The sequence below is a fragment of the Polypterus senegalus genome, chromosome 3, assembly GCF_016835505.1.
Source record: "Polypterus senegalus isolate Bchr_013 chromosome 3, ASM1683550v1, whole genome shotgun sequence".
Lineage (NCBI taxonomy): Eukaryota > Metazoa > Chordata > Cladistia > Polypteriformes > Polypteridae > Polypterus > Polypterus senegalus.
Window position 1 is genome coordinate 115,789,891 of NC_053156.1, and position 27,409 is coordinate 115,817,299.

The 27,409-nt window shown below is 37.6% G+C and overlaps 1 protein-coding gene across 2 annotated transcripts in view; it reads left to right on the forward strand.

The window, feature by feature from the left end:
- Positions 1-27,409, forward strand: part of atg5 (ATG5 autophagy related 5 homolog (S. cerevisiae)) — a 193,696-nt gene that overhangs the window by 80,736 nt on the left and 85,551 nt on the right. For both annotated transcript variants that reach the window (XM_039747847.1, XM_039747849.1), the window contains one exon: positions 697-791. In XM_039747847.1, the coding sequence (XP_039603781.1) occupies positions 697-791 (95 nt within the window). The remainder of the gene's footprint in view (positions 1-696; positions 792-27,409) is intronic.

Genomic DNA, 27,409 nt, shown 5'->3' on the forward strand with positions numbered 1-27,409 from the left:
CCATTTTCACTACCACTACCTATTTAGCATTGTAGCAGTGAAAAACAGCTCCCGGGCAACACCTCTGTGATTAGCGGTGTAGCAGTGAAAAAAGGTCCCCACTTGAACAGTTTCCCGCTGTGCCAAATTCCGAACGTCGTTTAGGCAATTTAAACCGGTGTTGCGGTATAAGAAAAATCCATATCATAACAAAAATAAAAAACGGTTTTCGGTATGAACCGGTATACCACCCAGCACTAATTCAGGCATTGATTTTTAGTAACACATGGAAAAACCATCAGCAGGATGTGTGAAATCAGAGAAAAAAATAATAATCAGAAGGGATTAAAATTAGATAATCTAACGTTTATCTGTAAACCTCTTTGCATCTAATTGTATATTTTTGAAGTTGTGATAATGTATTTAAATGACATGTTTATGTGGCTAACTTAATACCTTAGTCAGACTAGATATATGTGGTAAATAAATAATTCAAATAAAAAGAACATATAGTAGTCTCTCTATTTCGTTTCTGCCAGGTTAGTTTTTTTGAAGTATTTAAATATTAATGTTTTCCCTTAAATATTTTAAAAGTGCATTGAGAAGACATATATTACTAGCTGAATTATGTGTTTGACATGTTATTAATTTTATTTGTTATGAGTATTTAAAAAATAATCTAGTAAAGCATTAAAAAAAATTTCTGTCTTTGAACAGATAAATTTGATCAGTTCTGGGCTATAAATCGAAAGTTAATGGAATATCCTGCAGAAGAGGGAGGATTTCGATACATTCCTTTCCGGATTTATCAGGTAACGATCTTCATACCCTTTCAGTTTTTTAACGCTTATAAAAATGCAACTTAAAATATATTAAAGTAGTGTTTTCTATTATATATTCTATTTCTATTATCTATTTTCTATTTTACACCATTTTACACAAATTGTTCAACCGTTTTTCCGTAAGAATAAAAAATAATTGATTTTAGACCTTTTGTATAGCAAATCTGTATTGTCTTATGTATTTTATAATATCTTATTTGGATGATTGTATTACATAAAGTAACCTCCGGTATGTAGTCCTGATGCTGAGAAAGGAGTACTTAGTATATGCTCACAGCACTGAAGGAGATTTGCTTACTTTGACCACTGTCAAGCTATGCTTGAAGCTGTTGTCCTGTGGGGCACGTATCACACAAGATATTAACTCTCAGAACCTTGTCTTCTGATTCTGTTGTGGCCTTGGTAAGATAGACCCTTTCCTTTCAGTGCTTCTGCCAATTTCAAAGTTCCTTTTAATAGTGTGAGAAACTATACTAGGGCTGTCTGATCAAACTACACTATTTGAATATACAGTAATTAAATTGTATTTATTTATTTTTTTAAAAAAGGTCCCATTCGAAGGCAGAAGTTGACATTTGACTGATAAAGGCACGGTTGTTTGTTTTACCTGCACCAATTTTAGCATCAAATTACTACAGACACGCTGTGCAAAGCTATAATAATTTGCACATCTATTTTTGCACTTTCATTTCCACAATCAGCAATTTCGTATGTTTGAATAGTTAGCTTCTTATCTTTATTAGTAAAACTTAGAACTAGACTACTTCACAATGTAGTTTCTTTTTTGGATCACACAAGTGTGCTTGATTTTTTTAAATGCTTTTCTGGAGCCCTGAAAGTATTATTCTGCAACTGATTCTGTCCTGTTCACTCTTAAACCTGAGATCCCTGACTTAAAGTAAATGGAAAAAAAACTTTGTAATTCTGATTTGTCTTTTGTTATATTTTAAAATTACTGCTTTAAAGAGCCAGCACAGTGTATCCTACAATTGGCCACAATCTTATTTGTCTGCCATTTTGATACAAAATGCCTAAAACAATGAGGTATAGTTTAATATACTGTATGTTTAATTCACCTGTAATAAAATATTGCTGCATCTTTAAGGGAGAAAAAAAGTAGACCGATTGTGCAAACCCTGACTTGGTACTGTGACAATCAAATAAGATACACAAGAATTACATTTCTGGGTGAAATCCACAGGTGCCAGACTTTTTATTCTGAATGCCATGATATACTGTCGTCTTCTTCTTTAGGCTGCTCCCGTTGGGGGGTTGCCACAGCAGATCATCTATTGGCAAAATTTTACACCGGATGCCCTTACTGATGTAACCTTCCCCATTTATCCGTGCTTGGGACCGGCACGAAGAAACACACAAAATAATTAAACAAGTATGACTTTGACCTGCCTGCTTGTTTCTCACCCTGTGGCAGTCTTACTACCTGACATGTATTCTTTTTGATCCTTTCAAGACAGTGACCCATAAAAGCAGCCACAGAAAGGAGCTTAATCTCTTATGAGCCTCACATGCTGGCACTGTGCTCTGCTACATTATTATTAATATATATTTTTTTTTCCCACTGGGTATGCTGCTGCAAATCACAAATTGCTAATGATAGTATGCTGCAAATATATTTTAATGTGGATATTCCATATTACCACAAGGACTTTGTTTTTTGCTGTTGGTGTTCTTGCCATGCGGCAGTCACTATAATAATGAACTATTAAAAAAACAAACAAAAAAAAAATATATATATATATACATAATGCCTCTAATCGTTAATGTCAGTTCAAGTATATTGGAATATTTAGCTATTTTTAATAGCAATATTCAAAATTTATTTTCTGGCTGATTTGAAAGCTGTGCTCACTGACATCTTGGCATTCTTGCAAACTTCTCTAAATGAAAGAACTAAACATTTAAGGGTTGTAATAGTCTGTCTGTCTTCCTTTGTTAATTGCCTTTTTCTCACCATTATAACAATATACTACTTCCTTTAGTGCAGTATTGTCCAAATAATGTTTCATAGGTTGTAGCAATGCAATTTGTTCCAGCATTGCTTTTATTCAGAAAAGGGGCTTGTAAGTAACCAGGAAAAGCTGGGACACCTGTAGAAATCGCTTGTTTTAATTTTCAGGGCTTAGGTAAAACACATTGCTACAGAAAAACTGTAAGCTATTAACCCAGTACTTGTTCCCTGAAAAGGCCTTTTGTGTAACTTTGAAAATGACATTATATTTAAGTGTTTTGGTAACCTGTTTTTTTTTTTTTTTTAAACCTATGAAACAATATGACTCGACAGTCAACCTAACCAGCACATCTTTGGAATGTGATTTGCTATGCCTCCTCAGAGTTTGTATGTCTTCCCTTTTTGTTTTTTCTCCAGTTCTCTTCACATTCAAATGATATGTCAATTAGTTATGCATAGATTCTCGTACCTGTGGGTGGGTGAGGGTTTACCCATTGTCTGGGTCAAAAAAAATAAATAAAGACTGAAGTTAGTAGTGAATTTATTGTGCTGGATTTAATGTCCGTCTAGATGTCTAGGTGGGGTTTGCACGTTTTCATTGTGTCTGTCTATGGTTTTCTAATCTCACGTTTTCAAAGAATGTGCATAGTAGGTCACTTAATGTGTACAAGTTGTCTCTGTATGTGTGTTTTCATGAGTGCACTGCGATGAGGCTGTCACCTATTACAGGGCTGTTTATTATCTTGCACCCAATTGTATTGGGCTATGTTCTGGTCCTCACATGAGCAGGATATAATGACATTAGCAGGGATATTGTTTTTGATGTGATGATATTATGCAGCACTCCAATGTGACAGACATATATATATATATATAAATAAAATAATTATTTTAACAATGGATCTTATTTTTGATTTCCTTTTGAACAGAATTGTGTATTCACATTAGATTTCTATATGTCTGAGCCCTGTGCACTTTTGATCAATGAAACCTGCCTGAGGCTTCTTACAGAGTTCTCCTATTTTGCCTATGCACTTTCAGGCATATTTCATGTGAATCAAAACTTTTTTAGGGTTTATGTAATCCTACATCAATCTTACCGCCAACCTGACAGCCTTATCCAGACAAACGTTTCAAAAATCATAGTGCTCTAACTAAATTTGTTCTGGCTCTGAATTTATCATATCCACGTTAATATGCATCCAGCCCTGCATGCAGGCCCTCCAACCTGCAGGGAAAACCTGGGGGTTGGTTGCAGAATTGGCACTCCAGTCACCATAAAAAAACTCACACTGGTTACATTCCATCTGAACTAGTGTGGTGCTGAGGTGTCACCCATCACATGGCTGCACTCAGTTCCTAATCTGGGATCCTGAGTTGGTTTGTCATGTGGTGGGTGTGGCAATGCGCTGTTACAACATGTGCTCCTAACCCCCCCGCCTTTCTCTCTCTCTCTCTCTCGTATGCATATATATTTGGTTCATTTTTAAAGAAAAACAGAGTGGCTGATTTCATGTTCAGGTTTCATATTTCCCACTATCATTTTTGCTTGGGTAGATCATGATGCATATAATGAAGTGATGAGGTATAAGGAACGTGGGAGTTTTGTACCTTGCAAACAAAAGAGATATCTGTCTGATATTTATTATAAAATAAATAGAAAAAAAAGAAAAAAGGGCAGAGATTGCAACTTAACTCGCCGTACATTTATATCCTTTCTATGGTACTGGCTACTGGTGCTAGTGCATAAGAGGCACCAGTCACCCCTAAATACAACATATAAATGGGCACCTGGGAAAATTATTGGTGCTGCACCTCTTGCCATTTTAGCTGGTAGACACAGCCCTCTTCCACTAGCTGATGAGTTGTAGTATCCCCACCTGGCAGATTCCCAGCCGCCATTATTTTACCAAAAAGACTGTCCCAGCCCTTCACTATCATATGGCCCGTCACTCAACCCACTTCCCTCTTCTGCCTCTTCCACCTTCTTTTACTGCATAGCTGCCGCCATCCCAGACAGAAGCTGCACTGAGCCATCAAGCAAATGTCCCTGCAGCTGTGCCTTGGCATTATACAGCCAATGCCAGGCTGTGCTGGAGTTGGTGTGTCTGGGTGAGAGGAGCAACACCTGGGCTTGCAATCCTGGCTGTCTTCCAGGATCCGGTCCTGATATGAATTATCCCCCGGTGGCATCAGACAGGCAGTGTGATGTCAGACAATAGCAAATTGACCCACGTGCCGTGTTTTGCTCCTCTGCCCAACCTTGTGGTACAGAGATTCCTCCGAACATGCCCAGGATTGGGCTAGCTTCCGAGCAAGGCACGGCAGGTCTGCAGCCATTTTCTCCGCTTACCTACTGCAAGCACATTGCTTTCAAAAATGCAGCAGCAGTTCCACCTGCCCCAATCCCCCTTCCACAGGTTAGTTTGTGATGCAGCAATGTCGTGGAACAACACCCTGTACATGGTGAAGTGGCTATGGGAACAGTGCAAGATAGTGATCTACTGCTTGGTGGAGCATGGTATCAGGGACCAAGAACTGCCACTGGAATATTTCACTCCAGACCAGCATTAGCAGATGCAGCAGCTCTGCAAGGTGCTGGCTCCTTTGAAGCAGGCCACTAAGTTTGTCAGTCAGGAGAACACTGGCTGGGATGATATGCTCCTACATGGTTTCCTGCTGGAAAGGACACTGCTCGAAGTGGGAGAGGGTGCTGAGGTGGAGGACATGCCCAGTAGGCAGCCCGGCTGGGCAGGGACACTCCAGGAGCAAGAGGAGTAGGTACAGAGGGCAGTGCTTATTGTCTGGGGGTGGGGGGGATAATGAACAGTAGGAAGAGGAAGTGGGTGGAAGATAGGAAGTGGTGGGCAGGGATTACCTTTACAACATGGCTGCACATATGCTGCAGTGCCTTAGGAAGGACCCCGGATTAAACCTATATAACAGAGGGACAATTACTGGGTGGCCATCGTACTAGACTCCCGGTACAAAGCCAAGGTGAGGGAGTTTATGGAGCCTAGCCAGCAGGAATGAAGGATGCATCACCTCTATTCTGTCCTTACCAGTAAACTGCATAAGGGTGACAATATCAGCAGTCACAGCTAGTGGCTGGACCGCATAGTGAGTGACTACTGGGGGTTACATCAGTGCAAATGATTCTGTGTGTACTGATGACCCCATTGAGTTCTGGGTGATGAGGCTGAATTTAAGCAGGGAACTTGCTCAATCTGTGCTGAAAGTGCTGTGTTGCCCTGCTTTCACCTTACTATCTAAGCCGGCCTTCAGTGCTGCAGGTAATGTCAGACTGGTGTGAAAGAAGCTTGTTGTGTAAAATTAATATTTTTTTTTCTTGTGACTTGTGTCGTTTTATGTAAATATAAAGCTAAAGTATTTTTTCTAGCTTTTATTGAATCTTAAATTCTAATATACTGACATGTTTTCATAAAAATAATTGGTGTAATATTCCGGTGCGTTCAGTGACTAATTTAACTGATATGAAAGTTGGAGATTTCATATTTTTTATTTACTTCATTCACAAATCAGTAATCATATTTTTGCTCATTAAATATTTTTGTAACAATGAATCACATTCAAAAATAGTAACAATAATAGACTGTAATTACATGTGCTAGTAGACTACATTTAATACACGCTTTTTTTTACAATAGAGTTGAAAACAAAGCACAAATAAGCTTGTTGAGGCTCAATAACTTTTGGGCTGCAGATTACAATTCAAGTGTTGTAAAAGTGGCATCAATTGATGTGTATCATTGGCGGAGGGCCTTTGACTAATTGTTGTTCAGTTTTCTTAAACAAACTTTTTGAAAGCATATCCAATAGAGTAGTACCCAATAATTAACAAATTAAAAATAACTATTAATACAAAATGAAGAATACTAGCATAAAATGACTATCAGCATTAACATATGAAATAGAAAAGCAACTAAAATAGTTCTCCATCTAGCTATTAATACTAGTTAAAACAGTAACAGTAATTTGTTAAAATTCTATATGTAAGTAAAAACTTTGAAAGGAACTGATTTATTGTACAGTATATTGGAAGTATGAAAGGTGACAACTATCTTAAATATTTAAATTTCCATTTGAAGATACATGAAACCAAAAGCTTTGTGTATTTTACTCTTTTACAAGTTTGTCACCACTTTCAACGTAAAGTTGAAATAGTAATCAAATTCATAGTTGGACCCCCAGTGAACATTTCTCTGTTTTAAGGTAGATGATTTTCCAAAATCGCCAATGCCCTGCAAGCAGCTCCTCCAACTTGCAGGGAACACTTGGGGTTGGTGGCAGGATTGGCACTCCAGCCACCATAAAAAAAATAAAAAACCCTTTGCACTGTTTCAGTTTGGTGCTGAGGTGTCACTTGCTGTACTCAGGTCCCAATCCAGGTGGTTCGTTGGGTGTGGCAATGCACTATCAGCACATGCTCCCAACCTTTGCAGTGGGAGATTGTGAAGTTTCAAAACTTTGTACAGCATGTTCTGTTTGAGCTATCACAACTAAAATTGAATTATCTGACAGATTTCTTTCAATGATAAGCGTGTCGTATTTCAAATAAATTGTTCCATGCCGATAAACAGACATAGTTATTATAATTAGTAATTTGTGCATTTCATGCGAATACACCTAAAAAGGTCTAATAAATTCTAAGTACTGCCATTGTGTCATTAAAAGTACTTTATTTGATTTGCATGCTAAACCAATAATGATTTTAAGTTCAATGTGTAAAAAATCTGATTATAGTACACTCAAACACCTCAGCTTATTTTATATACTCCTCATGTCATTATCAAAGAATAGCTGCCACATTGAAGGTTTCTGAGTATTATTTAGTTATCAGTGGCAGTTTCAATGTAAATTGTTTCTGAGGTAAGCTAAATAAATGCAGTCTGTAAATCACATCATCGAAAGTAAATTTGAGGGAAAGGAGTTTATATATTTAAATTAAGCATTTTTGTAAATAGTGTCCTATATAATTCAAGTATGGCATTAAACTGAAAATCACCTGTGCTATTAAAGTTCAGTGTTAATTTTTTAAATAGTATTTTTAAACAGTAAAGCTAAAATAAGGAATCAGGGTTACATTTTGGGCTCTGTGAAACACAATTCTTTACTAGATGTTAACATATAGGGTGGGTAGTGACAAAAGACATGTAGATTGTTCATCATTGTGTTATAGATTGCACATTAAAATACATTGCATAATGCACTTTTGCCATTCTGACAATTACTTCACACTGTTACAGTGTACATGTTTTTCCAAAAAATATGTCCCTATCAGAGTACATGCTTAAGAACTTTCTTATAATGTCATTCACACATACTATTTTTATGAATGTTAAAAATTGTGATTAAATGTGTTGTTTTATTATATAGTATATAAGCCAATGTGTTGTTTTATTTGAACATTAGGTTAAAAAAAAAAGCTGAGGTGAGTTTTTAATAAAATAAAAAAATCATGCTTAGATTTTAATATCTGTGTATCAATGCCATATCTCTGGGCCCATCCCATTTTAAAGCTGTTTTAATTGATGAGAGTCAGTGAGGTAACAGTGTAAATTGTTCAAACTAGACTACCCTCACCAATGCAACAGTGTTTTCCTGAGGAATTCTTGAGCACTATTATCCCCCCCTGAGAGATGTAATCCATCCCTTCTACATCGCCAACCACCGCTGTCTGTTTAAAATGGACAGTTTATGTGAAAGACTTGTCTTAGGAAAAAGTAAGGAAGTCATGAGTACCCAGTGTAAAATCCTTGAGAATGTGTAGGTAGAACCTTAGCCAAGATTCACACCCAGAAATCTGAAGCAATGTGAAGCAGCAGTGCTACCAGTACATCCCCATTTTTTTCCTCACTGTGGCCTATTCTAGAAAACACAGGATTGTCTCATTTCTCTTTCCTTGACTCTGTGTGTGTATATATGTATGTAATAATAATAATATACACACACATATACACATTTGCTGTACCACACATTGCTCATCAAGGGGTCTGTGGCAACACCATTGCCACATTTTCCCCAGCTCAATGATCTGATCCATAGCTGGGATTCTACTAGCGGCTCGCCAGACCACATTCCCTCCAACATTCTCTGGAGCTGTTTTAATGGCCAGCTTTACCAAGTAGCTCTGCCCCTTCTCAAAGACTAACTACCTTAGCAACTTGTCAGACCTCATATCTGTACTGCTGACAATACAATAATTTGTTTTTATTACTCAGTTGTTAGAGAATGGATTTCCCAAACAACAATAAATAATTAAACTAATGTGTGTTTGTGTGTGCTTTCATATAAACTATTATTTTTTTCAACTTTATACAGATGTCAAGGTGTGAAAATGTTCTGAGAGTTCTGAAAGTATCATATCATGTTTAATCTGCTACTTAATAGTCAAAGTGAAACTATTTCTAGTTTCAGGACAAGACAGATGGTGAAATAGGGAGCCAGTTACTTCTGACCATTTTTGTGTTAGACCAGTTCTACATTTTAGTATGAATGCATTTGAACAAAAATAAATACATATTTTACCGTACAGTTAATTTTTTTTATATCAAATACAAACAAAGCCTTGCTACTTTTTATGCATTTCACCCAGGTAAGAATTTTAGGCTTGTTTTCATAACGCAAAACCTTAAAACCTGGGTGCATGAATGGTGGAAAGAGTTGTGCATTTAGTCATTAAATATTTGGTAGTGGCTTTCAGTATATGGGATAATATTCCCAGGCAAACATTCTCCTATGAGAATTGATTAGATTGGTTAATCTGAATAAAAAATGTTAAAAAAGCAACAAAAAGTGAGAGTTCTGGTTGTTTTGCATGACATCTTTGTTTTTGGTGCTTTCTCTCTGAATTGTAGGATCTGTACTATACTAAAAGTCCATACATTGATTAGTTTATTTTTATCATTAGGTGTCATAACTTCAAAACAATTTGGCAGTGAGCATGATTTCTCTTTAGTGAAAGAAATTGGAAGAGTGAAATAGCAGATGTGCTGTTTCTGCAACCATTACTGTTGTTCTGTCTTTGCCCAGTAGATGGAGAAATTGTACAGGCAAATGGGAAATAATACTATTTCTGATAGAGAATATAACTTGTAACAGCTTTGAGTTATCCAAAAATCACTCTATCATTAGGCAAAAACAAATGTAATACTTGATGCTTTGAATGGAAAATAATTATGATGCAGTCAAACAGATAAAATAGAAACCTGTTAATTGCAGATTAATTGTGATCAATTCTGAGTTATATATAAGATTAATATTTTATGTTTTGTGCCAGATATGTAAAATTTTAGTAATTTACACATGTTAAATTACAACAAAGTAAAACTTTGTCATCGATCAAAGCTAATGAAAGAATAAAAATCTATGTTATATTGGGAATGCTACATAAAGTATTCAGAGGGGAAAGTGCTACTATTGAGGCTAAATCTTCAAATGTTAGATGCAGAATTCCTCAGTCCTAGATGCAGATACTAAAGCTTGTTTGAGCTGTATTGATTGTTAAAAGTCTGAGGTTTTTATAAACTGTGCTCTAAATTTAAAATGTAGTCTCTATATATACTTACATCTTAATCTTAGATCTTATGCAATGAGAGATTATTAAATTCCGGACAGTGTTGTATAATTCTTTTTTTTTTTTTTTCTTCAGCCTGTCAGTAACACAGATGACACATGCATATGTAATGTATGTGTAGCTGTGCTGTCATCATTCATGGCTTTTTTTTTTTTTTTAATATATATATATTTATTTTTCTTTTAAATAGGTTTGTTATAGTCACAGACAGGACCGGGGGAAAACAAAAACAAAAGAAAAAGGAAGAAAGTGGGGAAAGAGTCAGATGGTGGACAATGGAAGAAAAGATAAAAAGGAGGATAGAGAGAGAGGGGGATGTGTTGTATAATTCTATTTCCAATTAATTTGGGAAGCAGCATAAAAATGTAAATAAAAAAAGATTGTGATGATTTACAATTTATTTAAATAAATATTTACTTGAAAATAGAACAAACATAGCATGTCAAATGTTGAAACTGAGAATTGTTATTTTTTTATGAAGAAATAAGCTAATTTTGAATTTGATGTTAGAAACATATTTCAAAAAAGCTGTTGGGGTGGGTTATCAAAAGACTAGAAAAGTTGTGCAATACAAAAAAAATGGTGGAGCATCTCACAAGTAGTAAGGTTACTTGGCAACAGGTTAACAACATGTTTGGGTATAAAAGGAGCATCCCAGAAAGGCAGAAGAAGTTGGGAAGTGGTTCACTACTCTGTGAAAGAAAAGAGTATGCAGGCAAATAGTACAACAATTTAAGATTAACATTCCTCAATGGAAAATTGAAAAAAGGAAAAAAAAAAAAAAGAATTTGGTGATTTCATCATCAACAGTACATAATGTCATTAAAAGATTCAGAGATTCACGAGAAATCTCTATATCCAAGGGGACAAGGCTGATAAATAATTTTAGATATCTGTAATCTTTCTGCCTTCAGGCAGAACCGCAATAAAATCTAACACAATGCTGTAGTGGAAATCACTGCATGGCCTAAGGAACACTTCTGAAATCATTGCCTGGTCAGAGTGGAAGGGTGACCTTACAGCACATGGCAAGGGTAGCTTGCACATCTGTGAAGGCACCATTAATGCTGAACAATATATGCTGGTTTTGGAGCAACATATGATTTGCAAATCTCATAATCCCATATTTTATTCACAATAGAACACAGAAAACATATCAAATATTGAAAATGTAAACATTTTATTATTTCATGAAAAATATTAGCTCATTTTGAATTTCATGGCAGGAACAAAAGGCTGGAAAAGTACTATAAAGAAACAGCTGGAGGAACATAATTAGGTTAATTGACAATAGGTCAATAACATGATTGGGTATAAAAAGAGCATCTTAGGGAGGCAAAGTCTCTCAGAAGTAAAGACGGTAGAGGTTCACCAATCTGCAAAAAGCTGCATCTACAAATTGTGAAACAATAATGTGGTGTAGCGGGTCCACAGCTCAAGTCAAAAAGGCTACTTTTTAAATAAATAGTTGCCATACTCGTGGCTTAGAGAGGGGGCGTGGTAGTGTGGCCGAAGCGGTTCCCGGGTGATTAATGATGTGGACGGTCCTCGCTTACGTGCACAGGTGAGGAGTCGTCCACATCTGTAATTGTTGCTGGGAGCTGCCGATTGCCACACCTGATCCATGTCCCCGGATCATATAATAGAAGCGCAAGGTGGATGAGAGGGGAAGAAGAAAGAAAATAAAAAGAACGGGAGGTTAATAGAGAAGAAGGAAGCAGGAATGAGAAAGCCGGTGAGTGAGAGAAAGCGAGCGAGCGCAGGCTTGCGCTGATTGCAGGCAGCTGGGTGAGGCAAGCCCGAGTGGGATGTTTGGCTGGCACCTGAGGGTAGTGGTCGCTCCTGCTGAGCGCTTGTTTGGAGCAGCAGTGACCAGGAGAAGTTTGGCTAGCCGCATTGAAGGCACGGAACTCGGGGACTTGGGAAGTGGAAGCCCCAGCTTGAGTGTCCTGGTCGCTAAGGAGCCCAAGTCTTGGTCTGGGTGAGCAGAACCGGAGACAGGGATCGGAAAGGCCACCAGACCAGTACAGGGAAGAAGGTCAGCTGCATGTAAGGTGACTCCCCTGGTGCATAGCTTGGATGGGAGAAGCAGGGAACTCACCAGTAAAAGAAGGCACCGTGCTTTGCTTTAAAAGACTGCTTCCAGCCATTGTTTTAACCTCGGTTTAAAAAGGATTTTTTTCTAGGGTGTTTTTAACCTCCACAATTAACTGGTTTTTATGGATTATTTATTTATTAACTTTGACACTTTGTTTTTTTGGTTTGTTGGTTTTAAATAAAAGCACTTTGCACTTTTTGCACCATCCCCTTGTTTTGTTGTGCCTCACTGTCCAGCTCATCGGTGACATTACCGACGGTGTCGGGTTCAAGAGCTCCCAGAAGCTGGATGGGAGCATGGAGCGGAAGCCGCATCGTCACTTATGTTCCATAAACGTAAAACAACGAAGACTTTGAAATTCTTATCATCTACAGTACATAATATCATCAAAAGATTTTGAGAATCTGGAGAAATCTCTGAGGACAGAGCCGAAAATCAGTGTTGGGTACCCGTGATCTTCAGGACCTCAGATGGATGTGTATTAAAATCAGGCATGATTCTGTCATTGAAACCTCTGTGTGGGCTTAGAAAAGCATTGTCTGTAAACACAGTTCCCTGTGCCATCTGCAAATACAAGTTAAAACGCTAACATGCAAAAAAGAAGCCACATATGAACATGATCCAGAAATGTCGCCGTGTTCTCTGAGTCAGAAATCTGGTTAACTTCCAACTACCCCTCAGTATCTACTTTAGACATTATACCTCTTCCTGTGGTTAGAGATAGTATTTTCAGACTAACCAGCATATTCAAAAGATTTCACCCCAGGTAATCTGATACTAACATTTCAGTTAGATTTTCAAATAATGAATGTAAGTCGGTACTAAATAAAATGTATCTTTATCAATATTGCAAAACATGGTGTAACAACCCAACTCAGCAACTCCATTGTATGCAAGCTATGCGTATTGTAACAGTTGGAATTGACATATTTATTTGAGACAGTGTACAGTATATTGGTGTGTGTTTTGTAACATTTCTATTCTGTATTAATTATGTTCTTTGTTTATTTAAAATGAGTGACAGAGGTAAAGAGGAAGATGTATGCCTTCAGAATAGCAATGTGTAGTCTACTGATGGTCAAAATCCTTTTCAGATTTTACATCCTAATCTGGAATACCTCTTGATTAAATGCTGTAATGGTGTTCTTCTAGTTTTTATTGTGGCTACTTTATGTAAGCTACAAGCTAACACAAAAATCTGCACACAATGAAACATTGTATAACATCCTCAGTAAACATTATACTGCATCTAAAGGTGGGGGATTTCACTAAAATTAGAAAAAGTTAATTCTGAAATGCATTACTACTTCAGCCACTTTCGCCATTACTGAAGGACATTGCTTTATTACATGGGCTCACTTTCATTAGTCCAAACTTACATCTCTACTGTTACTTCTTTTGAAGCAGTCTGGATTTTTCCTAGTAGAAGACTATGGATCATTGTGAAACAACCCATTTTAGTCTGTTCAGTGGCTCTTAGACTGATCAGAATGACTACATATAAACTATTACCAAGTGTATTAAATCCTGTTTGGGATATTGATATTGCACAAATATTAATAATAACATTCACCATGGACTTTAAAACCAGTTGCATTTTAGTCACACAATATACAGTTGTGCAAAAAAATTCTAGTATAACAAGGAATACAAGTTAAGGATATCTCTCTATTATAAAAAAAAAAAAAAATCCTGGAAAGGAAAAGCATGGCAACAATACGTGATCTTCTTGGAAGTTCTCAGAAGACACTTAAAAGACCCACGAGACGCAAACAATATCAAATTACACTCGGTCATGTAAAGGCACGTAGCACACACAGATCCTGTGCTCTCAGCACATATAAAATGTATAAGGAAAATACGTTCTAGATGAAACATCAACGAAAGAAGAAGAAAGAGCAGCACAGGGAAAGATGAGAGATTATGAAAGCAGTGTAATTCGAAAGTCTCAAACAAACGATGGCGCGATACACATGCAGAGAAAGGTAAAGAATATGAAAGCAGTAAAATTCAAAACTATTGTAGCATCCCAGCCAGATTGAAGCCTTTTTTGTTTTAAGTGACTGTATAGGTCCGATTGAGGGAGGGTGAAGTTCTGCACGGAAGACTGATAGCAGCGCGACGGCACCTCCTTAGCATGCGTTCAGCTGGCCACCACCCTTGACAACGCAAGCAGCATTATACGTCCTGAGATAGAGGTTTAACCACGCCCGAGGCCGGAAATAAAAGACAAGTATTGTGTTTACAGCATTACGCAAGACAAAGCAGTGAGACATAATTTTAAAAAAGTCCATGGATATCTAACCTAGCAGTTGTTGGATTGCTGTTGGCGGATACGCTTCATGTGCTCCCAGCTCTTAAAACGACGACAAGAGACAAGCAAAACACGACGCTCGCCAGCAGCAAAAAGCCTGCCGATGATCATAATGCTTCTCCTTAGCGTGGGTCCAGCCAAACTAACCCTTGCCAAAACCAACCCCCAAAACTCCTTCACAAGGCGAGCGACAGAGATGCGAAGTGGCCAAAGGACAGCTGCTGTACAGGCTTTGAAATTATTGGGCAACGAGACAAGCAGAACATGCAGCTCGCCAGCAGCAGAAAGACAGCAGATGATCCGACGGCATCTCTTTAGCTTGTGTTCAGCCACACCCCCTTCACAACGCTAGCACCGTTATACGTCCTGCGAGAAAGAGATGTAACCATGCCCGGGGCTGGAAATAAAGTATTGTTTTTACAAAAGTTTTAAAATAAAACTGAAAATAATGCATATGTAACAATTCTCTTGAAACTAACAATCTTTTTTAATTGTATATCTGGTAAACAAATCCGAGGGGTGGGTGAGCGAAGCAAGCAGGCTGCGGAGCCCCCTAGTATATGTAAATTTAAACTAGTAAACTGCTATTTATATGCTTTCTATGGACTGATTCCAAACATGGCATTTAAGAGGCATTAATTTGTTGAGCAGCAGGATCCCATCGAGAAAGAGAGAAGAAGAAATGGATGGTAACAGTAATTGTAGTTTAGATATTTAACTGGGATATGTTTTTACAGTATAAATAACCAAACCAGAAACTGGGGTATTTTAGATTGATATAATGACAACCCCTAATCGGGGTCAGAAATTATAATACTGTCAAAATATTCTTCAACACCTTGACTGAATCTTCAGATATGTGTTAGTTCAATTGATCTTGAACAGTTTATGACCAAGTGTGTTGTGTGACTTTGTCTTGCTGGAGACTAGTGCTCTCTGTGGGTTGGTCTTGCATTGATAGTGCTAAGAGTAGATTCTGGCCTCAGTGACTCTCAGCTGGAATATTGTAATTGACAATGTGTAGATGAATGGAAGAAAAAATTAAGAAATGGCATTTGTACTTTCTAGTAAATGTGTGTAACTTTATACCATTAATCAAATAGCATTTCCCCAATGCAGATCTGCATACTCTTTTTATAAGACCTTTCCACAGACCTTGTTTAGGAAACTGGCTTTTCTGAAGCAGGTTTCGATTTGCTATGCTGGATGTGACCAGCTACTAAATGATTTTGTGTGCATTATTCATAATTGAGTTATATGTGATTATCTCATTTTACCAATCATTTCATTCGCACAGAATGAATCAACACGCCCATGTGTAATCACTCATTATTTTCATCATTGTTGTCAATTTGCAAGGTAATAAAAACATCAGCACACTCCACATGAAATAATAAATCGGGGCATATATAGCCAAAACCAGAATTAAAGGATACATGCAGATATATTTTCACCTCTTTATTTATTCTGTAAATGTTTGTGTTAGAATAGATTCATGATTATGCTCAAACACTGGGAAAAAGAGTGGAACATACTGTGTATAGAATACATTCTACTGTATAATATGCCAATAACAATAGGATTTTTTTCATGGGTACGGATTAATCATTTTCCCTTTATTTCTTATGGGTAAAAGTTGTTTGGTATATGTCCTGATTGGTACAAGTCCAAGAATCTGGAACGGATTAAGGACATATACTGAGGTACCACTGTACAAGCAAGACACAAGATCAGAGAGCCAAGAGCAATCAGGTTCATCAGGCACTTTTGATAAATGCAGCTGTGTATCATCTGCATAGCTGTGGTAGCTCACCTTGTGCTTTGAGATAATCTGAACTAACAAAAGCATATACAGTAGATCGAAAAGAGCAGTGGAGCCAGAATAAATCCTTGTTGTGTACGATATAAAATATCATGGGTCTCATGGTATAATCACCACAACTAACAAAGAATTTTCTGCCTGTTAAGTAAGACTGAAACAATTTAAGACATTGCCGGAGAGGCCCACCTATTGACTAAGGCAGGGGTGCCCACACTTTTTCGGGCTTGCGAGTTACTTTTAAAATGACCAGGTCGAAATGATCTACCTACATTAAAAATGCTATATATCTATACTAATAAAAGGCAAAGCCCTCACTCACTCACTCACTCACTCACTCACTCACTGACTCACTCACTCACTGACTCATCACTAATTCTCCAACTTCCCGTGTGGGTGGAAGGCTGAAATTTGGCAGGTTCATTCCTTACAGCTTCCTTACAAAAGTTGGGCAGGTTTTATATCGAAATTCTACGTGTAATGGTCATAACTGGAAGCAGTTTTTCTCCATTTACTGTAATGGAGATGAGCTTCAACACCATGGGGGCGGAGTTTCGTGTGACATCATCACGCCTTCCACGTAATCACGCAGTACATAGAAAACTAGGAAGACCTCAAAAAGCGCTGAAGAAAACATGCATTATATAATTGAGAAGGCAGCGAAACAATAAGAAGCGAGCGAGTGACATATACAACCATATTCATGAGTTGGTAAAGCCATACTCAGTGTATTCATTAGATGAACGGTAAAAAAGTAAGGGCAAGGGGAGGATGACTTATTCAGGCATGCAGGCTGTAGTGCGCGTCAACTCTATCTGAATTGCGCGATCACATTTGAAAAAATATATCTTTTCAAGTTCTATTTAGTCCATATGTGTCAAACTCAAGGCGCGAGATCATTTTATATACTGTATTATTGTTATTAAAGCCCGGGTATATGAAGCGCTGGTAACACAATAAACTACAGATCCCATAATGCAGCGCTTCAGCTGCCTTGCCGAACAGTTACCGCATTAATCAAGTCTACCTTAAGATGCTGCAAGTTATTGCGAAGCTAGCTCACACGATGCTGAAGAGAAAAGTTGATTCTGAAAATAGAGCCTTTAAAAACCGATGGGAGGCTGAGTATATGTTTACTGAACCCGTGTGTCTCATTTGTGGAGCTAATGTGGCTGTAATTACAGAATTTAATCTAAGACGGCACTATAAAACAAAACATCAGGGTAACCTGAAAGACCTGAATGCAATGCAGAAGATACAGAAAGCAGAAGAATTAAATAAGAATCTGACACTTCAGCGGGCGTTTTTACCCGAGCACAATCACAAAATGATTTCAATTGAGGCTGCTTTTATGGGAGACACAACCACTTGCCCCACTTTCCCTATTACCAAGTAATGTTAAACCAAGTCGTCACTACGGTGTTCCCAAATACGCACTTTGCTGATAAACTGAGCGCACTGCGCACTGAGTTTGCACGGCGCTTTGGTGACTTTGAAGAACAAAAAAAGTCTGTCTACATGCGGCTCGAACCTTGTGCATGTTTGGTAGCACATATCTGTGTGAGAAGCTCTTCTCAGTGATAAAGACTAACAACACAGCACACAGGAGTCGCCTCACTGATGAGCACCTGCAATCCATCCTGAGAATCTCCACAACACAGAACCTCACAGCAAACAGAAACGAACTTGTTGCCAAAAAAAGATGCCAGGCGTCCAGCTCTAAAATGACGTCTGAGCAAAGACAACTGAATGATTTGATTTGTTATTGCTGAAAGGAACACATTTTATTTATATTTCTAGGTTTTGTTATGCAGCATGTTCATATTTGAATTTGTATAATTTTGACAGGATATATTTTTATGGAGAGCAAAATCTTTTGGGATATTTAAAATCTAAGTTTATTTTTTATAAAATATAAAATTACATAAGAGTAAAGAAATTTGAATGTTTGTTCTTTTAATGTTTACTTTATTTCTAACTTGTATAATTTAGACAGGATATATTTTTATGGAGAGCAAAATATTATAAGTTGTTTAAGGTTTGAGTTGATTTATTCAGGAATAATATTCCTGTCTGTTTTTACCATTCCTACCAAAGATATTTCTGTCGACTAAATAAAAATTCCTTTTATTTAAAATTTAAATAGAACTTGAACAAATACGATAGTTCATAATATCCACGCAGACTTGCACGTAAGAGCGGGTGTCATCCGTTTTAACAAACAGCGTATTGCACTGATACGAAATAGCTGTGTGTGTATATATGTAGATATGTATGTATATGTATATATATGTTTATATATGTGTGTGTATGTATATATATGTATTTGTGTGTATATATGTGTGTGTGTATATGTATGTGTATATGTATAGATATGTATATATATATGTTTGTGTGTGTGTGTAAATATATATATATATATGACAACAACACTCATCACTCACAACAGTGACAAAACAATAAAATTGACGATCATGTTACGTTATTTTCAAAATGTTTCCTTTTCTTTTTCATTGCTTCTTTAACACACTACTTCTCCGCTGCGAAGCGCGGGTATTTTGCTAGTCTATACTAATAAAAGGCAAAGCCCTCACTGACTCACTCACTGACTCATCACTAATTCTCCAACTTCCCATGTGGGTGGAAGGCTGAAATTTGGCAGGCTCATTCCTTACAGCTTCCTTACAAAAGTTGGGCAGGTTTCATTTCGAAATTCTACGCGTAATGGTCATAACTGGAAGCTATTTTTCTCCATATACTGTAATGGAGTTGAGCTCGAAAGCCGTGAGGGGCGGAGTTTCGTGTGACATTATCACGCCTCCCACGTAATCACGTGAACTGACTGTCAACGCAGTACGTAGAAAACCAGGAAGAGCTCCAAAAATAGCTGAAGAAAAAATGCATTATATAATTGAGAAGGCAGCGAAACAATAAGAAGTGAGCGAGCGACATATACAACCATATTCATGAGTGCTGCTACTTCGGAAACAAAGCACGGTTTAAACCTAAAGTTTAAATTAAGTTCATAGACAGGCTGCCGCTGGCGTTTGTCAAGTTACAAGTTTAATAAAAGGACGCAGGATATAAACGAGAGTTTTGATCACTTTGTAACTAAGTTAAAATTGCAGGTGAAGGGCTGTGCTTATGCAAATTCCGAGAGACTGTGTTTGTGGGGATTGACAGTTAAGGCGGGTGGGGAGTCACGTCATCATCTCCCCTCCTATTCACCTCATTTCGCTCTGAGCTGAGCTCTGCAGCTAACGCAGTGTTATGGAAGCGATTTTGTGACACCGCCACCAAATACTCACAGAAAAGTTAATACACACGCTGTCTCTACAGTTTCTCCACACTGAATCCTCCAGGCACTACTTACAAAAGGTTACATTGACAATCGTGTTACGTTATTTTTAAAATGTTTCCTTTTCTTAGCACAAGCACAGCTGAGAAGCTTCGATGCATGTGCTCCATAACGCGTTAAAAATCACGCATTTAATCACACTTTGCATTACAAACAAAGGGAACTTCTGTCAATGAATGATTTCCTGGTACACGATTACATTGATCAGCTTCCGATTCATTTTACCCTCGTACCCCCTTGGTTTGAGAAGAAGTATGAAAAAATATGAGGTTAACACAGAAAAACAGATCACCAATTAAAGCTTTATGAATAATCGATTCTCCATCAATAATTGTTTTGGTAAAGCCATACTCCGTGTAATCCTCCTTCCATTTTATAATTTTTCCGCCACTAGCCATGATTAAATGAACGATAAAAAAGTAAGAGCGAAGCAAGGGTGACTTATTGACGCAGGCAGGCGACAGCTCAATAGCTCGAATTTGGGTATAAGTAGGTTCTATTTAGTCGCCAGAAATATCTTTGTTAGGAATGGAAGTTGAATTTAGTCTTTAAATTTCTATGGTATAGAAAAAGTTATGCAATGATGACTAAATTTAACTATATTAAGTCAAAACTTTTATATATAAAGTCATTCCCGAATATATAAAGTAAAAACTTGAATATATAAAGTCATTCCCAAATATATAAAGTCAAAACCTGAGTATATAAAGACGGCGTTGGAATATTTCGGAATATATAAAGTAAGCGCTGCAATATATAAAGTCAAAACTTCAACATATAAAGTCAGTGTTGGAATATACAAAGTCAGCGCTGGAATATCCATTCATTTCCCAACCCGTTGAATCCAACCACAGGGTCACGGGGGTCTGCTGGAGCCAATCCCAGCCAACACTGGGCGTAAGGCAGGAACCAATCTTGGGCAGGGCACATGCATCATTTTCAAAACATTAACCGAACAGTGTTTTTTTTTATTTATTTTTCTGAATACGTTTTTGTTAACTTAGTTCAGTTCAGACTTGTTTCAATCAATAGATTTTGACTTTTACTTTATATATTCAGTAGTGAGTTTATATACTCCGATGTTGACTTTATATAATCAGGAATGACTTTATAAATTCCGACGCTGACTTTATATATTCAGGTTTTGACTTTATATATTCCAGCGATGACTTTATATATTCAGGTTTTCACTTTATATATTCAGAAAAAAGTTTTGACTTTATATATTCTGACGCCGACTTTATATATTCAAGTTTTGACTTTATATATTCAGAAAAAAGTTTTGAGTTTATGTATACCGACGCTGACTTTATATATTCCGACAGTGACTTTATATATTCAAGTTTTGACTTTATATGTTCAGGAATGACTTTATATATTCAAGTTTTGACTTTATATATTCTGACGCCGACTTTATATATTCACAAAATCAATGTATTTGCCTGTTTGGCACCTCATAGTGTATATGTGTGTGTATATATGTACACATGTATGTATATATGTGTGTGTATGTGTATGTGTATATATATATATATATATATATTTTGTCACGCATGCGCGAGTAGGAGGCCGCGGACGGACCTTAAACTGCTTCGAAAGACGTTCGCCGGCAGGGAGTGGCGGGTACTAACCTTTCTCCTTTGTCTTCCAGGAAAAGAGACGCTCCGCCATCATAGCCTTCCCGCAGTGCGTCCACTTCCGCCCTTCCTCCGCCATCTTTCCTGACATCAGCAGTCAGTCCCATCCTCACTCACGGTTCCTTCCCAGCATTCCTCCACTTCCGGCTCCTCCCATATAAAATGGCCGCCTACGCCTCTGAAGGGCATCATGCATATGAACTGTTTTGTTTATATTTTGACCTGAGTTATTGTGGATTGTCTACAATATACAGGGCCAGAAAACCCCAAACCTTTATGCTGTTTGTTGCTACATCTTTTACAATATATATACACTGCTCACAAAAATTAAAGGAGCACTTTAAAGAAACACAGTAGATACATCAGATCTCAATATGAAGTTGGATATTTATACAAATAACGACAGGGCAATGTCTTAGGAACAAAAGGATGCCAAGTCTTTTAATGGAAATAAAAGTTTTCTGCCTACAGAGGGCTCAATTGTGTAGACACCCTAAAATCAGACTGAAATGAAGATGTGGCAAGCTAGTCCATTTTTTCAAAAACTTAATTTCTGCTACTCAAAATGCTTTTCAGTATCTTGTGTGGCCCCCACGAGCTTGTATGCATGCTTGACAACGTCGGGGCATGCTCCTAATGAGACGATGGATGGTGTCTTGTGGCATTTCCTCCCAGATCTGTATGAGGGCATCCCTGAGCTGTTGTACAGTCTGAGGAGCAACCTGGCAGCGCCTAATGGACCGAAACATAATGTCCCACAGATGTTCTATTGGGTTTAAGTCAGGGGATCGTGAAGGCCATTCAATTGTTTCAATTCCTTCATCTTCCAGGTACTGCCTGCATACTCTTGCCACATGAGGCCGGGCATTGTCGTGCATTAGGAGGAAACCAGGACCTACTGCACCAGCGTAGGGTCTGACAATGGGTCCAAGGATTTCATCCTGATACCTAATGGCAGTCAAGATGCCGTTGTCTAGCCTGTAGAGGTCTGTGAGTCGCTCCATGGATATGCCTCCAAGATCATCACTGACCCACCACCAAACCAGTCATGCTAAACGATGTTACAGGCAGCATAATATTCTCCACGGCTTCTCCTGACCCTTTCGCGTCTTTCACATATACTCAGGGTGAACCTGCTCTCATCTGTGAAAAGCACAGGACGCCAATGGTGGACCTGCCAATTCTGGTATTCTATGGCAAATGCCAATTGAGCTCCCGGTGCTGTGCAGTGAGCACAGTGCGCAGTAGACATTTGGGCCCTCAGGCAACCCTCATGAAGTCTGTTTCTGATTGTTTGGTCAGAGACATTCACACCAGTGGCCTACTGGAGGTCATTTTGTAGGGCTCTGCAGTGCTCATCCTGTTCCTCCTTGCCCAAAGGAGCAGATACTGGTCCTGCTGATGGGTTATGGACCTTCTATGGCCCTCTCCAGCTCTCCTAGAGTAACTGCTTGTCTCCTAGAATCTCCTCCATGCCCTTGAGACTGTGCAGGAGACACAGCAAACCTTCTGGCAATGACACGTATTGATGTGCCATCCTGGAGAAGTTGGACTACCTGTGCAACCTCTGTAGGGTCCAGGTATCGCCTCGCTACCAGTAGTGACACTGACTGTAGCCAAATGCAAAACTAGTGAAGAAACAGTCAGAAAAGATGAGGAGGGAAAAATGTCAGTGGCCTCCACCTGTTAAACCATTCCTGTTTTGGGGTCATCTCATTGTTGCCCCTCTAGTGCATCTGTTGTTAATTTCATTAACACCACAGCAGCTGAAACTGATTAACAACCCCCTCTGCTACTTAACTGACCAGATTAATATCCCATAAGTTTCATTGACTTTATGCTATACTCTGATTAAAAAGTGTTCCTTTAATTCTTTTGAGCAGTGTGTATATATATATATATATATATATATATATATATATATATATATATATATGTATATATATGCCAGCAACACTCATGACAATTACAAAACAATTACATTGTCAATCATGTTACGTTATTATTAAAATGTTTCCTTTTCTTTTTACTTCTCCGCTGCCAAGCGTGGGTATTTTGCTATATATATAGATATATATATATATATATATATATAGATATAGATATGTAGATATATATAGATATATATAGATATATATATATATATATATATATATATATATAGATATGACAACAACGCATATCAATGACAAAACAATTATATTAACAATCATGTTACGTTATTATTAAAATGTTTCCTTTTCTTTTACTTCTCCGCTGCCAAGCGTGGGTATTTTGCTATATATATAGATATATATATATATATATATATATATAGATATATGTCTAGATACATTATATAGATATATATAGATATAGATATATATAGATATATATATATAGATATATATATAGATATGACAACAACACGCATATCAATGACAAAACAATTATATTAACAATCATGTTACGTTATTTTTAAAATTTTTCCTTTTCTTTTTCATAACTTCTTTAACACACTGCTTCTCCGCTGTGAAGCGGGTATTCTGCTAGTGTATATATATATATATATATATATATATATATATATATATATATTATATATAGTCTGAATCACAATCTGATTGTATGGGTGGTTACCTACCCGGTAACGCGTGTGGTTGGTCTGCAAGTTGGCAGACATCTGCCACGGGTGCCCTCTCAGTTGTGAGAAGCAGATCATAGAATGTTACATAGTTAACTTTCAAATAATGCAAAGAGTACGCGACACGTGTTTCGCCCTATTTTGAGCTCATCAGGCGTACACACTCCACTGCACCCCTCATCGGGGATCGAACCTCAGACGTCAGACAAACGCACTTCGATTGTGACATTGTGAGAAAAAAAAATCCTCTTCCAATTCCACATCCAGCCCATACCCTCCCCAAACAATTTTTTTTTATCCCTTCTTTAGTCAGTATAAATTGGAAGGCTAACTAGATCTTAGCCGGAGTTTTGCAGTAGCTCGCGCGTTTGATCGTGCGTGCGGGATGACCAGTGTGTTAGAAGAAAAGATGTCTCAGACTGGCCGCCCTGTAAGTCAATCAAGTGGCAAATGCCATAAGGAGGATATATGATAGACTAACGTTTAAAAATTATTTTTTTTTTAATGCAGCACGATCTACCAGTCGATCACAATCGACGCATTGGGCACACCTGGACTAAGGCAATTTATAAGAATACTGTGATCAATGGTGTCAAATGCTGCACACAAGTCCAAGCGAACAAGATGTATGGTCTTTGTCCGCATTAACCCGCAAGTCAATTACTACTTTCACCAATGCAGTTTCTGTACTTTTTTTTTTTTTTCTTCTAAAACCTGACTGAAACTTGTCAAGAATAGAGCGTTTATTCAGGTAATCATTTAGCTGCGTAATGACTTTCTTTTCTAGAATTTTATTTAAAAATGCTGGTTAGATATTAGTCCAAAATTGTCAAAAACAGGAAAGTCGAGATTATTTTTCTTGAGCAATCTTAACAACTGCAGTCTTAAGACAGTCAGGAAAGACTCCACTATATCTAATGATGCGTTCACTATGTCGAGTACACTTAATAATTAGCACAACAGAGACTCTTTTGAAAAAAGCCTGTTCATACTGGGTCAAGGGTACAGTTGGAGGGTTTCATTTGAGAAATTATTATATGTAGTTTGGGTAGATCTGTTCTAGTGAAATAATTTAACTCACTTAAAATGAAACTGGGATTCAGTCAGATTTACTTGGGATTGGGGGATATACTGTATTACTTCTAGTGTTATTCATTTTGTGAAAAAAAAATATAGCGAAAGTCTCCAGTTTCTCTAGTAGTTTTTAGGAAGCATTCCATTGATTGAGATGGGTTTAGAAGACAATCAATAGTTGAGAATAAAACTCTTGGTTTACCAGCGTTGGAGAAATAGGATTGCATCTCAAGGTGGACTACATTATTATATTCAGTTATTTTAGCCTTCAGTATTTCATAGTAGACTATCAGTTTAGCTTTTCTCCATTTACGCTCAGCTCTCCAACATGTTTTCCATAAATCAGACACTCTTTGGGTTTTCCAGGATATAATAGTGCTTGAGGATTTCTTGACTGTCTTTTCAGGGGTGTCTTTATTAGCTGCAGCTTTTACCTTGGCATAAACGTTTTCCACCTTACTAGCGTTGCTGAGGTAATCACTATAAATGGACTGATTGTTTAGAATATTAGCACACTATGAAGCTACAGATGTATCAAAGTAACATTTTTTTTTTTTTTTTACAATATGCTTCTCATTAGTTGTAGTTGTCAGTATTCTACATTAAATAATATGATAAAGTCATAAAAGATATGCCAATATCCACGACCTGCCTCACTTAAATTTTTAATCCTTTTGCAATGACTAAATTAATACTAAATGTTTGTCCTTTCTTATGTGTGTGCTGGTTGACATGCTGGACAAGATTAAACGAGTTCAGGATTTTCATGAAATCTATTGCTTTCGGGTCAAACTGGTTATCGATATGAAAGTTAAACCTGCCAAAGTTAGTTATTATTATAGATACTAAGCCTGGGAATTCCTCAATGAAGGATGCATTATATTTTGGAGGTCTATAAATAGACAATTCAAGTGACTGGGACACACCTTGAATAACAATGGAAAGATACTCAAAAGATGCAAATGTACCAAACTACTACTTTGCACTTTAATTAGCTAGAGTAAATATTTACTAAACCATCATTGATTCACTAAGCTGCCGACAAGTAAGACACCTATGGTGCACGCAGGGAGGAGCCACGCCCACCAACTCCAAGACCATTGGATACGACAACAACTCGCAGAGCCACACCCACGAATTCGGACGCGACGACACAGAAAGAACAGCGTCATTTATATTCGTCTGTCGTGGAGGCCTCGTGCACCATAGCAAACTGTTTTACACGCTACATACAGCAATTCGCATCCGCGACAAACATGCATCTTCTTCACTCACGGACAATTATATGTTGCTCTCTCCAGAGTTCCATCTTTTCATTCACTTTCTGTTGCATCCTCAAACCCTCCCTTTTTAGACAACTGTGTCTTTCCAGAAGTGTTCAACCATCAATAAATAATTATGCGGCGTTAGTTATGCCACAAGTTCACTATTGTGTTGTATTTTGCTCTCTCCAGAATTCCATCTTTTCATTCACTTACTGTTGTATTATCACACCAACCCATTTTAGACAACCGTGTCTTTCCAGAAGTGTTTAGCATTCAATACATAATTATGCATGAGATTGAGCGTGTGTCTAGGCGATTGTGTGTTGGTTCGTTCTGTGCATTGTTACAATGTTGCTTTTCTTGCTGATTTATTACATTAACGATTTTTCAAATGTTAATTTTCTCCCTGTGCTTAAAAATCATTAAAAAAACGGCCTGATTATGCGGCCTTATGGTACGCCGCGGGTTGGCTAGTTAGAATTATACAGTCAGGAAAGATAAATTACCTTTGAGATGTTTTAGGAGAGGACCTGGGTGCTGAATCTGTTTGGATGCAGACCACCTCACCTGAAGAAACACTCTTTCCCAGAAGAGATTCCAGTTATCTATGAACCCGCTGATTTGTCCCTTGCAGAAGCCTCTTAGCCAGTTGTTTAATGCCAGCAAGCGACTGTAGTATTCATCAGATCTTCCAGCTAGAGGGAGAGGAACTAAAATGAAGATTCTTGCTGCCAGGATCCTCTCCTTTGTGGCTTGAATAAACACTGCAAAATCTACTTTAAGAACCTCCGACTGTCGATATCATGTGTCATTTACTCAGGCATGTATTACAAT